At 36.8% G+C, this 12,726-nt stretch overlaps 2 protein-coding genes across 3 annotated transcripts in view; both read right to left on the bottom strand.

Annotated features, from left to right (window-relative positions):
* Positions 1 to 3,148: 3,148 nt before the first annotated feature.
* LOC119557818 (S-adenosylmethionine synthase-like) lies at positions 3,149 to 7,193 on the bottom strand. The gene is made up of 2 exons (XM_037870758.1): positions 6,953 to 7,193; positions 3,149 to 4,948 (listed from the first exon to the last, which is right to left on the bottom strand). Exon 2 carries the CDS (start codon positions 4,904 to 4,906, stop codon positions 3,713 to 3,715), a length of 1,194 nt encoding a protein of 397 aa, XP_037726686.1. The 5' UTR covers positions 4,907 to 4,948; positions 6,953 to 7,193; the 3' UTR covers positions 3,149 to 3,712.
* A 425-nt stretch (positions 7,194 to 7,618) lies between these two features.
* Positions 7,619 to 12,726, bottom strand: part of LOC119557774 (netrin-A) — a 52,405-nt gene continuing 47,297 nt past the window's right edge. The window contains exons 5-7 of one of the 2 annotated variants that reach the window (XM_037870672.1): positions 9,252 to 9,317; positions 8,579 to 8,948; positions 7,619 to 8,256 (exon numbers count right to left, since the gene is read on the bottom strand). In XM_037870672.1, coding sequence (XP_037726600.1) covers positions 8,115 to 8,256; positions 8,579 to 8,948; positions 9,252 to 9,317 — 578 coding nt within the window. In that variant the 3' untranslated portion in view covers positions 7,619 to 8,114. The remainder of the gene's footprint in view (positions 8,257 to 8,578; positions 8,949 to 9,251; positions 9,318 to 12,726) is intronic. The other variant, XM_037870673.1, reaches the window with a different exon arrangement.

Below are 12,726 nucleotides of genomic sequence, written 5' to 3'. Positions count from 1 at the left end.
TTAATTTTTTTAGTTTCGGAAATATTTTTAAATGATTTTTTGGGACCAAACAATATTTTTCCTTAATTTATAATAATATAATAATAATAATATAATATATGAGTAATAACTTTTTTTTTTACATTATAAAATATTATGTTTCTGAATTATATGTGGACTTGATCATAATTTTTCCCAGTGTAGAGAGAGCTTGCGTGGGCGAGCGGCTTGCAGGAGCTCGGAGAAAGAGAGCTAGAGAGGGGTGGAGGGGGAATCGGGCGGCTTGATGACGTAAAATGGGCGGTGGGCGATGGGCGGTGGGTGGCACCGAATTTGGTCGGCGGCACGGAACGCACTTGTTAAGCGTCTAGAACTGGCGGCCCAAAATGCAGGGCCTCCGAACGCTGCAGCCCGGAATCACCTGTTCGTATTTTTAGGGCCAACAGCAAAGGGCAAGACAATAGCACCCTTTGGCCGAAATTTCAAGGAACCCAACCCTAAACACAGCTCTAAAACTGAAGTAATTCACAATGATTTGTAATGGTTTCTATTAAAGATATTTAACATTCTAATAACGATTGTTAACAGAATAGCCAAGTCGCAATTTAATCAGTCCATATATCATTATCGTTTTTGAATTAATTGCAAATTAAGATATGGTAGTTTATAGGACGACGTTTTTAAATTGCATCATTATAAAACATTGTTGTTCCAACACAGATATCACATACACAATGTATTAAGAAGATGGGGGTAAGCTTCAAGGGCATATAAAGGGTGAGTTAGAATATCTGACACCAATGCTGGATTGTATTTATTTATTTATTCTCTGGTTTAAAAGGCAATTGTAAATTACCCAAAAGATATTTCAAGTAATAGAACAGTCTAGGTACATTCACGCTCTCTACTGACTGTGTTGACTGTACATACAATATAGTTTTGAAGGGAAGTTTAGAAGTCAAAAGCACCTGTTTAATAATTTAGCCAGGTTTCTTTATGGCTAATATTTTATGGGGAAACCCTAGTACAATTATCGGGATTTACATATACACTCGACATATTTATGCTTATCCGACTCTTGGCGACGACTTGTCGCCAAAATGTAAGCAAATATATTCCTCGCTTATGCCAACTCTGATTTCAACGAATCTGAGCTGCTGTCTCTGTTTTTATCTCAGATTTCGTGTTTGCACATTGAGAAAATTGGATTAATGGAAATGCATTGAACCCAATAAATTTGCAAAGTAGATAACACGTGTAAAATAAAATTCTAAAATATCCGTCATTACTAAGTGATAAATTTTCATTTCACCAAATACGTATTTATGTTTGTCACTAGTGAACTAAGCTTAATATTTAATTAAAAGTCATTATATTTTAAACAAACTAAACTAATTTGCTAGCAATCAAATTGTCAGCTAATTAAATTGCCTGTTTTTTTTAGATGCTTGCTTAATAAACCAACAATCATTGTAATAATAATAAATTGTCAACAAAAAGTTGCCAATTTGCTTGACAATAAGTCAAACGGAAGCAATAGCAGTTAGTCGATATTGGTATGGAAAATAAATTTAATTTGGAAAAACTTAAATCGTTTACTTTTTGTTTTCAAATAAATTGCTTAGCATTTTTGATGGGAAAATGATAATACACATTTCAATGTAAATTTGGTTTTTTTAGTGTATGATGCATATGTTTATGTTTTTATTTAAATGAAAAGCGATTAAATCGAATATCAGTACTGAGCAATTGTGGGCAAAAAATGATGAGTAAATGGCATTTTTCTTGGTTGCATTTTGTCTCGTCTTGTTTATAATTATATTTTTATTTTTTATTTAAATAGGATATATATATTTTTAATTCTTGCTTCTGGACCCCTCTGAACAGATTTTGTTAATACCTTTTTCTCAAAACAGCACTTCTGGAAAGTGTATATATGTATAAATATATATATTGAACTTGGTTTAAACTGAACAACAAATTTGAATTTCAACATTTGATACATAACAGATATTTGTATATGGAATATCTACCATATGCTTGTATATAAAGCTTGTCTAAAAAAAAATCTTACTTTTCCATGGTAGATAAAGGTGTGGAAAAAATGTATTTGTAAACTACAATATTTATTTTCCTATTTAGACGTTAAGCAACCGTCCTTAAGTTCTTTAAAAATTTACTCATACAACATGTTAGCTGAGTTAACTTTCTGATCTCAGTCACTAAAAGTCAAAATGTGGACAAAAATAACCACATGTTTTTGTTGTACAACTATAGTCCATATTTGTCACAATTGACTTTTCATCCAGTTCAAAATTCACATTGTACATATTGGAAAATGGTGTATTTGATCAAAGGCAACAGTGCGTATGAGTAATATAATTAGGAGCCAATGCGTAGATCCTAAATCGTATTTTTATTTACAAAATTGTATATGTTCTGCCTCACATATGTATGTTTGCAAACCATATAGAAGATTTAAAGGGTCTTAAAAATTTCCATATAAATAAAGACCACTTTAATGTACATACAAACGTACTTACACATGTAAACGAAATCTTGGCGCGGAATAGTCAAAAATGTCAAAAATATATGAAAATTTTTAAATGTACTGCTTTCAAACCTTATTTTTAAATTGACCCAAGATCCTACATATGTTAGTTAGCTTTAAACAGCTCCATTTCTTTTGAATTCGATGGTAAATCCAGTTCTTGAAAAACTCCATGTGTTCGCATCAAAACATAAGCATATTCCGTTTCGGATTAATCCGCATTGACTTCCATGATCAGGTCGCCATGCGCAACATCCTGGGCAATCCAGCCCGCGCAGCGTTTAAGATTCAAAATTAAATTTGAAATGTAAGCATATACAAATAAACCATTGTGAAATAAAAAATAAATGTATGTGTCCTCAAGCCATATACATTCTACATAAAAAAATGTAATGTAGAGCCCCTATAGAATATTTAAGAGAAAATAAACGGCGAGCCCAAACAGATGGCAACGATGGCTTGCAAATGGCAGCACCAGCAATAAGAAAGTCTGGCAGAACTCTCAAATACCCGCCAAAAATTTGAAATTATAAAAACATTTCCACTGCTCTGTACAATATTTATTAATTACGATTTATGTTATGGTTGGTTGATTACAGAAAATACAAAGACAGTGTGTAATTTACATACAATCGAGTTGTTTAAAAACTTTTGGTTAAACATATACAACGCATACGACAACATATAGCAATATTAAAAGATACAAAAATATGTGTACAATTAGGGCATGCGAATGGTGCACAATTTCCAGGCAACGGATATTAGTTTTATACAATTTCAATAGATGCCAACTGAATTACATTTTTGGGGTATTTGAAGGGCAGACTAACTACTTCTTCAATTTTTGTGATAACAAAACTGAGCGACTCTATACTATGTATATGTATAACTAAAGCTCATCAATTGTGTTGGAGCCCTCTATTAAGTATATATATGGGGGTAGTATGACGACTACAACTAGTGTTGTGTGAGAAGACTACACACATCAAATTGGTTTCAAGAAACGAAAGCCCAAAGCAGGACGATGGCCTATGTGGCTAGCTTCCCGACTTTTAACTTTAAAAACGAAACTAAAAATTACGTTGGTGTTGTGGTTTCTGTTGATGTTGACGCTGATGGCGATAACGATGTCTTCGACCTTTTAGCACATGGTGACTGCGGAAGCGGCGCGTCAGCGTCTAGTCAGTTGTCAGTCTCCAAAGGCTTTGCCTCCTCCCACGAGAAGCCGGCACGACCAAAGTGGCCATAAGTGCTGGTGCGCTGGTATATCGGCTGACGCAGGTGTAAGTCCTTGACAATCTTGCCGGGCCTGAGGTCAAAGTTGCGCCGGATGATTTCCAGGAGTTCCTTTTGTGACTTGTGGGATGTGCCGTAGTCGAACACGGTTATGGAAAGAGGCTCGGCATGACCGATGGCGTACGAGACTTGGACCAGGCAGCGCTTGCACAGACCAGCTTTAACCAGTGACTTGGCCACCCAGCGGGCTGCATATGCTGCAGATCTGTCGACCTTGGTGAAGTCCTTGCCAGAGAAGGCACCACCGCCGTGGGCGCCCCAACCTCCGTAGGTGTCCACAATGATTTTCCTGCCCGTTAGCCCGGCGTCACCCATTGGTCCACCGATGACAAAGAGACCGCAGGGATTGATGTGCACAATGGTATTGGCATCAATGTATTTGGCGGGAATTACAACTTTCACTACTTTCTCCATTACTTCCGAGCGCAGGGTCTCAAGCGAAATCTTCTCAGAGTGTTGCATGGACACTACGATGGTGTGGACCCGCTTGGGAACAGCTGATCCCCGATTAAAGAGGTACTCGCAGGTGACTTGTGTCTTCGAATCGGGGCGAGCCCACCAGAAGACGTCCGAGCGACGCAACTCAGCAATCTTCTCGTTCAGTTTGTGGGCCAACACGACCGTGAGGGGCATGCACTCCTCGGTCTCATCGGTGGCATATCCAAACATGATGCCCTGATCTCCGGCACCGATTTCTTCCTCGGCGCGGTTGACATGCACACCGGCAGCTATTTCGGGCGATTGTTGGTCCAATGTCAAGAGGACGTTGCACGTTTTAAAATCGAAACCCTTGGAGGAGTCATCGTAGCCAATGTGCTGCACTGTTTCACGAACAACCTTCTGATAGTCGACCACGGCCTTTGATGTGATCTCGCCGCACAGCAGGATCATGCCAGTCTTAGCGACGGTTTCGCACGCCACTCTTGCGTTGGGATCCTGCTTCAGATGGGCGTCCAAGATAGCGTCGCTGATTTGGTCGCACATTTTGTCTGGATGGCCCTCGCCCACGGACTCGGAAGTGAACAGGAATGTGGCTCCGTCTTCCATGCCATAGGAGTGTCCGTTTGTCTTTTGCGGCATTTTGCTGGGGAGTTTGTAGTGTGTAGCTCGAAGCCTGTAGTTCTGACGGAGGAGAAGGGCTTCAGCATTCTATTTATTTAACGATTATTAATAGAATAGCCAAGTCATAATCTAATCAGTTCATATATCAATACTGTATTTGAACTAATTGCAAATTAAGGTATGGTAGTTTATAGGACGACGTTTTTAAATTGCATCATTTTAGAACATTGTTGTTCCAACACAGATATCACAGATATCATACACAATGTATGAAGAAGATGGGGGTAAGCTTCAAGGGCACATGAAGGGTGAGTTAGAATATCTGACACCAATGCTGGATTGTATTTATTTATTTATTCTCTGGTTTAAAAGGCAATTGTAAATTACCCAAAAGATATTTAGAGTTATAGAACAGTCTATGTATGTACATTCACGCTTTCAATTGACTGTATTGACTGTACATACAATATAGTTTTGAAGGGAAGTTTAGAAGTCAAAAGCACCTGTTCAATAATCTTTCATGGGGAAACCCTAGTACAATTATCGGGATTTACATATACACTCGAAATATTTATGCTTATCCGACTCTTGGCGACGACTTGTCGCCAAAATGTAAGCAAATATATTCGTCGCCTATGCCAACTCTGATTTCAACGAATCTGAGCTGCTGTCTCTGTTTTTATCTCGGATTTCGTGTTTGCACATTGAGAAAATTGGATAAATGGAAATGCATTGAACCCAATAAATTTGCAAAGTAGAAAACACGTTTAAAATAAAATTCTTAATTATCCATCATTACTAAGTGATAATTTTTCATTTTCATTATATTTTTAACAAACCTTTTTGCAAAAAAAAAAACTAGTTTGCTAGCAACAAAATTGTCAGCTAATTAAATTGCCTGTTTTTAGATGCTTGTTAAATAAACTAACAATCATTGTAATAACAATAAATTGTCAACAAAAAGTTGACCATTTTCTTGTCAAACGGAAGCAATAGCAATTAGTCGATATTGGTATGGAAAATAAATTTAATTTGGAAAAACTTAAATCGTTAACTTTCTGTTTTCAAATAAATTGTTTAGCATTTCTGATGGAAAAATGATAATACACATTTCAATGTAAGTTTGGTTTTTTGAGTGTATGTTGCTTTTGTTTATATTTAAATGAAAAGCGATTAAATCGAATATCAGTACTGAGCAAATGTGGGCAAAAAATGATGAGTACATGGCATTTTTCTTGGTTGCATTTCGTCTTGTTTATAATTATATCGTTTTCATTCAATGGCTTTTTTATTTTAACAGGCTATATATTTTTTTAATCTTTGCTTAATACCCTTTTCTCAAAACAGCACTTCTGGGCAATGTATATATAAATATATATATTGAACTTGGTTTAATAGTTAAACTGAACAACAAATTGGTATTTCAACATTTTATACAACAGATATTTGTATACGGAATATCTACCATATGCTTGTATATAAAGCTTGTCCAAAAAGTAAAATCTTACTTTTCCATGATAGATAAAGGTGTGGAAAAAATGTATTTGAAAACTACAATATTTCCTTTCCCATTTAGACGTTGATCAACCGTCTTTAAGTTCTTTAAAAATTTACTCATACAACATGTTAGCTGAGTTATCTTTCTGATCTCAGTCACTAAAAGTCAAAATGTGGAAAAAAATAACCACATGTTGTTGCTTGTACAACTATGGTCCATATTTGTCACAATTGACTTTTCATCCAATACAAAATTCACATTGTACATATTAGAAAATAGTGTATTTGATCAAAGGCAACAGTGCGTATGAGTAATATAATTATGAGTCAATGCGTAGATCCTAAATCGGATTATTTTTTATAAAATTACATATGTTCTGCCTCACATATGTATGTGTGCAAGCCATATATAAGATTTAAAGGATCTTGAAAAAATTTCCATATAAATAAGGACCACTTTAATGGATATACAAACATACATACATACAAATGTAAACAAAATCTTGGCGCGGAATAGAGCCTAATGTCAAAAATATATGTAAATTTTTAAATGTACTGCTTTCAAACCTTTTCTTCAGTTGACCCAGGAATCCTACATTAGTTAGTTAGCTTTGAACAGCTCCATTTCTTTTAAATTCAAGGATAATTCCAGTTTTTTAAAAACTCCATGTGTTCGTGTGTGAAAATAAGCATGCTCCATTTCGGATTTATCCGCATTGACTTCGATAATAAGGTCGCCATGCGCAACATCCTGGGCAATCCGTACAGTCCATCATATCTTGCATTTCCCCTTGTTTTCCATTGTTATTTATTTATAATTTAAGCAAGCAAAAACGTAAGCAAAACACCAAACACCTGTTTGGTAATCGATAGGCACAGTCGATAGTTGAAAGGGTGGCAACGCCATAATCTGATTGGAGCTGCCACATGGCTAACAGCCCGCGCAGCGTTTAAGATTTAAAATTAAATTTAAAATGTAAGCATATACAAATAAGACATTGTGAAATAAAAAATATATTAATGTGTCCCCAAACCGTATACATTTTACACAAACAAATTTAAAAAGTTAAGGCTGTAGAGCCCCTATATAATAATTATGGAAAAATAAACGGCGAGCCCGAACAGATGGCAATGATGGCCTGCAAATGGCAGCACCAGCAATAAGAAAGTCTGGCAGCACTCTCAAATACCCGCCAAAAATTTGAAATTATAAAAACATTTCCACTGCTCTGTACAATATTTATTAATTACGATTTTTTGCGAGTCATGCATGCATCAAGGTGTTTCTTACAAATAAATTATTGCTTACTGGCGCTCGTTTCGCTTTCTCGAGACTGCCCTAGTACGTAAATTGTTCACAAATGCTTAAACTGGGCTGACAGGAATCCTAATTTAGCGAATAATACAAGTCGTATATATAGATTACATAGATTACATGTATAGATACTTTCGTGTGTTTGATTGAAGTTAATCAATAACCGATTGTTTTGTAACAATTGAAGTTAAAGTTAAATAAATAAAATACCACTAGTTTGATTTTAAACTGCTACAAAATCGGTTAATTTGACATTGACATTTAAAAAAAAAAAACAAAAAAAAACTGTTTAAGCGACAATGACACGATTTGATTGTTTTTCTCCTGTTCGGCTCTGTGCTCTCAATCATTTCTTAGGACCTAGAATCTTGGGACTACACACAGGGAGTGGGACTATAATCATCTGGGGGAGGATTACGCACAGGTGCGCGCCCTCCGTTGGAAGCGCTTCATGCGTCGATACCAGTCCTCCTTCCATTCGATCACTATGGAGTGCGGCCCAATGCCCAGGTATCCGGGTGGCGCCTCCGAGTCCCGACCCAAGATCAAATAGGATCTGCAAAAAAAGGGTTTAGAATTAAAAAATGATATAACAAAGAGTATTTCTAACTCTACATATCGGGATACCATTTACATAGGTTACCCTATAACTTGGATAAGGAGTCATCTGCCAAGCAATCAATCTTAATTACCAACTTTACCCTATTAACAAGAAACTCTCCCTAAATCCATAGTTCTTGAAATGTTCAAAGGTTGATTACTTGATTGTGATAAAGTTACCATGACTACCATATCTTGTTCTTAATATTGGGTAGCTATCATCCATATAAAGTACTTCTAGTTATCTTACAGTCTTTTTTTCTACCCACAAGGCTCACCTGTTTACTCTGATCTTGGGGCAGCGGCACTCCAAATCCTTAGTCGGTATGATCCAGGTCATAGGACCGCGTTTTAGGGTTGTACTCGGCATTCCGTAGACGTTCCCCGCGCCGCTGCTTTCGCCTGGCCTGCTGCGCTTGAAGACGGCCTGGATCTGCAGATCGTAGTGCTCCATTTCGCTGTCGCTGGGACTGGAGTTTGGATTGGGATAGTGGAACTCGTACTCCGTCGTAATCGGCGACCTCGGCGATCCCGGCTGGTCTTGGTCCATTTCGTAGTCCGCCACGTCGGGATCCATTGCGCGTCGCTGAGACTCCCTGCTGGCCGCCTCGCTGCTCGTATCGCGACCAATTACTTTGGCCATTATTGCTAATGGGGGAGAGGGATATATCAGTAGGGTATAGTATATATTTATAAGGATGAACTAAAAAAATAATTGAGAAATGGTACTTTGGTACTACAAATGGTACTTCTTATGGAATTAAAATATATTATTAATGGTTTTCATATTAAAGTTAAATAGAAAATTAATCAAAACGCCACTCCTTATAAAATTAAAATATATATTATAGGTTTAAAAAATTCTATTACTTTAGCATTTAAGCATAGTTTAAATTTAAAATTAAATATAAATTAGGAACATATAAATATATCTTAATTTTCTCAACTCACCGTAGTCTCTTTTGCAGAACTTGTTTAGGTTTAGCCTTTTGGTGCTGACTCTGCATTTGCCGCATTCTGAAAAGTCAAAAATTGGATGGTTTTCTATTAGCAAATGGGTTAAATAATACCCCGTTCGCACTGTGAGGTCCTCATTCCCTTGGAATTAGGAATGTCCCACACAGAGCGAGCAATCACTTTGGCATTTCACAGATGACATAAAGCTGAGCTAATGGGCAAGTGGATCGGAGTGATATTGCGTTAGAGGTTAATTGGGGATAGGATTTGAATGGGGCTCGCTCCCTATTCCTACGACACTGGCCCTTTTCCATTTGTCCTTCGGCTGGGGCATTCCACTTTGGTGTTTACAATTTAATTGCAAAATTTATGTCTTTATGGCCAATGCCAATTAGCAGAAACAGAATCTGAAACAGAAACAGTGGCAGCAACAACAGCACTGATGCTCGATCAATTTTACATTAAGACTGCCCCGCCGTGCACAGAAAAAAAAAAGTTTTGCAGTCCTTAATGCCCTAATATTGCACCTGCAACTTCGACTGAAGAATTCGCGTTTTACATTTTTATTGATTTTTCGTGTTATTTTATGTTTATTTATTTATTTTGAGTCCCAAATTATAGTATTTTCGAATGTTTATCGTATTTATCTCTCTGTATTTCGAATTCGTGCCTTGGGCCGCCTTTTGAGGCGACTAAAATTAGCCAAGAAGTTTATATTTTGTTTTTCCTTTGGCTGGGCATTGCAATTTGCATTGTTGTTCTCTCCGCCGCCGATCGCAATGTCAAAGCAAACGTGACACAATTGAAACAAACTCTCGATCTGTTCGTGGCATAAACAAATATATATTAAGCGAGTTGAACGATTTATCAATCGATTGAACTGGATAAGAGGGAAGGTCGAAAGGTAAAATAAAGTCCAAAATCGAAAGTGAAAATGGCACTTTCCCCTGGGCTATTTATGGAGCTCGCTCCCATCTGATTAAAGTGCATTTCTCCGATGCACTTAGCTAGCAAACGATATTTATCGCCGTCATTTAAAGATCATTAGCCACGCCCCGAATACGAACGAAAATAACCGAAAATAGAGCTGGGAGATTCGAAATTTCTGACTCATTATTCGGGAATCCCTCTTTTGGCCATTTTGGCTATGCTATACGGGTTTAAGTGGGCCAACAACTCATAGAACAAGTGAGAAAAAATTGCAGATAAAAATTGGAAGATGGGGAAAATACCTGAAGGTTAACCGGGCATAACTTATATCATTCATTCTTTCTATCTCAGGATTAAATAATATAACTTTCTTTAAGTTAATCCAAAATATTGCAAACCTTCGGTAAACAGCCCATCCAACTTTAATTTCCATTTGTGCAAATTTTGAGCAAACATAAATCTTCCTAAAATTTGCCAGTCATCAAATTAACATAACATTAAAATTGACCCACGACCCCTGGCAAAACACACACACAGTTGGGTGCTTTTGCGCTGCGGGGGCAACTAACTTTAAATTAACTCAAACTTGGACAGAATTTTAAATTAATTTAATAAGATTATCAAATTATAAATTCATAATTAACATTCATGTTCGTGCTGAGTGGTGGGTGGTTGAGAGGGGGGGCCAAATGGGCGGTGCCAGCCACGCCCCCTCATGTTGTGCCAATGAATAGCAAAGGACGAACTTTTTACGCCCGTGTCTGTGTGTCCATTTGCCTAACTCAGTTCTTGGTTACAAGGAATGGAAAACTTTCCACCGGCAACTTTTCCAGCTTGCGCTTTTCTTTGCCGTTGACAAATAAATTTAAGAGGGTAGATCTTTAAGCGCACTCCTCATCTCAGTGTTCTGCATTTGCATTTTTGGTCGGGATGGAGTGGCGTTTGGGTCCTTCGGCCGGAGGCAACTTGATATGCAACAATTGCAGCCAGGAATTGATCCTAGCCGTCTGTCTGCCAGCTATTCATATTTGGCTGCAATTTTAATGGATTCGCAGAACTTGCTCTTCTGGCTGGCATGGAGGTAATAAAATATTCTTTAGCTACAAGGCATGTTCAAAAAAATATTCGAAATTCAATAGAGTTAATAAAAGGAAGTTGCCCAAGTGGAAAGCTAATACTTTAGTTTTTTCCCCCTTTCATGAAATTCTTTTGAGAAGAATTTACCAATATTTCGGAAAATAATATTTTAAACGACATTCATTTTTGAAATTTAAAACAGTTGCCTATTCTTTGAAGATTTTCTAATCTATAGAGTGGTTTTTATGGGTTTTGAAACAATATAATTTAAACCTGCCAACCCTTATATAAACGTCAAAAAATCCAACTACATTGGATTCGTTTCTTTCCTATTTCGCTTTGATTTGGAGAAAAATATTGCTACATTTTAGAATAAAACCATTTTTTTATACAACATTTTTTTTCAATTTAAAAATGTTAAATAAAAGTGCTACTGCATTGGATTCCTGGCTTTCCTTCTTCGCTTCCATTTTGTTATGTATTTTAAGGAGAAAAATATTCCCAAAATGTTGGAACAAATTTTAAAAACGAATCTTAATTTTAAAATATATTTTTAAATATGTTTCCTGTTCTAAAAATATTTTACACCTCTTCTGAAGCTTTATATTTGAAGTTTTATTTTGAAAAAACCCTATAAACAAATCACTATAAACAAATGAAAGCTGCCAAGACGTGATAAAAAATGTCGAATAAAATCAGCAACTTCTTCAGATTCTTGACTCTCCCTCTTTTTTTTTTACTCGGTCACTTGGCAATGACAATGGGACTCTATTATGATTAACTCGGCGCTTATATTTCCTGTGGCTGCTTAACTTGCTCAGTCAATTTGTCATTGTTTCCACTTGCAGCTGCATAAACGGCTCATCCTTACCCCCATCCTGTCGTCCTTGGATTCTAGTATCCTTGGATTCTTGGATCCTTGGAAGCAGCCACCTTTGGGTTATCCCGCAGTGACTTTGCCTAATGCCTTGAGCAAATAGTTGGGAGCAATTAGCGGCGTCGGCAGAGGTTCTACTTATACGTATATCTACTGTGGACACTGGACACAGTGCGACTGAAAAGTAGGCGACTGCTCTTCTCGTCGCCGCTGCAGCTTATTCATGGGAAATTAAATAAAAAACTTTTTTAATACATTTGCTTTGCCAAGTTTCGCCTGCTCGCTGTCATTCTACACTTTCTGGCCCTCGTATTCCCTGCTTTTCTTTCTCCTTTATCTTTTTGTGATGTTTCTTTGGGGTCCTTATTGTTGTTGTTGCCACTGTTGCTGCTGCGTTTTTAATACCCTTTAGTTGGAAATATCAGGGGTATGCGGGAATTTTGAATGGGTACCTGGATGTGTTATAAAAACTGTACTGAAAATTTTGAGTGTAATTTTTAGACAGCGGATTATATATTCAATTCCAAAAAAAAAATTGGCAGAAATTTTTTTTATAAATTAATTCGTCTATGGGGCAAGTTTGAC

Source organism: Drosophila subpulchrella, chromosome X, assembly GCF_014743375.2.
Source record: "Drosophila subpulchrella strain 33 F10 #4 breed RU33 chromosome X, RU_Dsub_v1.1 Primary Assembly, whole genome shotgun sequence".
NCBI lineage: Eukaryota > Metazoa > Arthropoda > Insecta > Diptera > Drosophilidae > Drosophila > Drosophila subpulchrella.
Note: the sequence above shows the minus strand (reverse complement) of the source record. Positions and strands in the feature narration are given on the sequence as shown.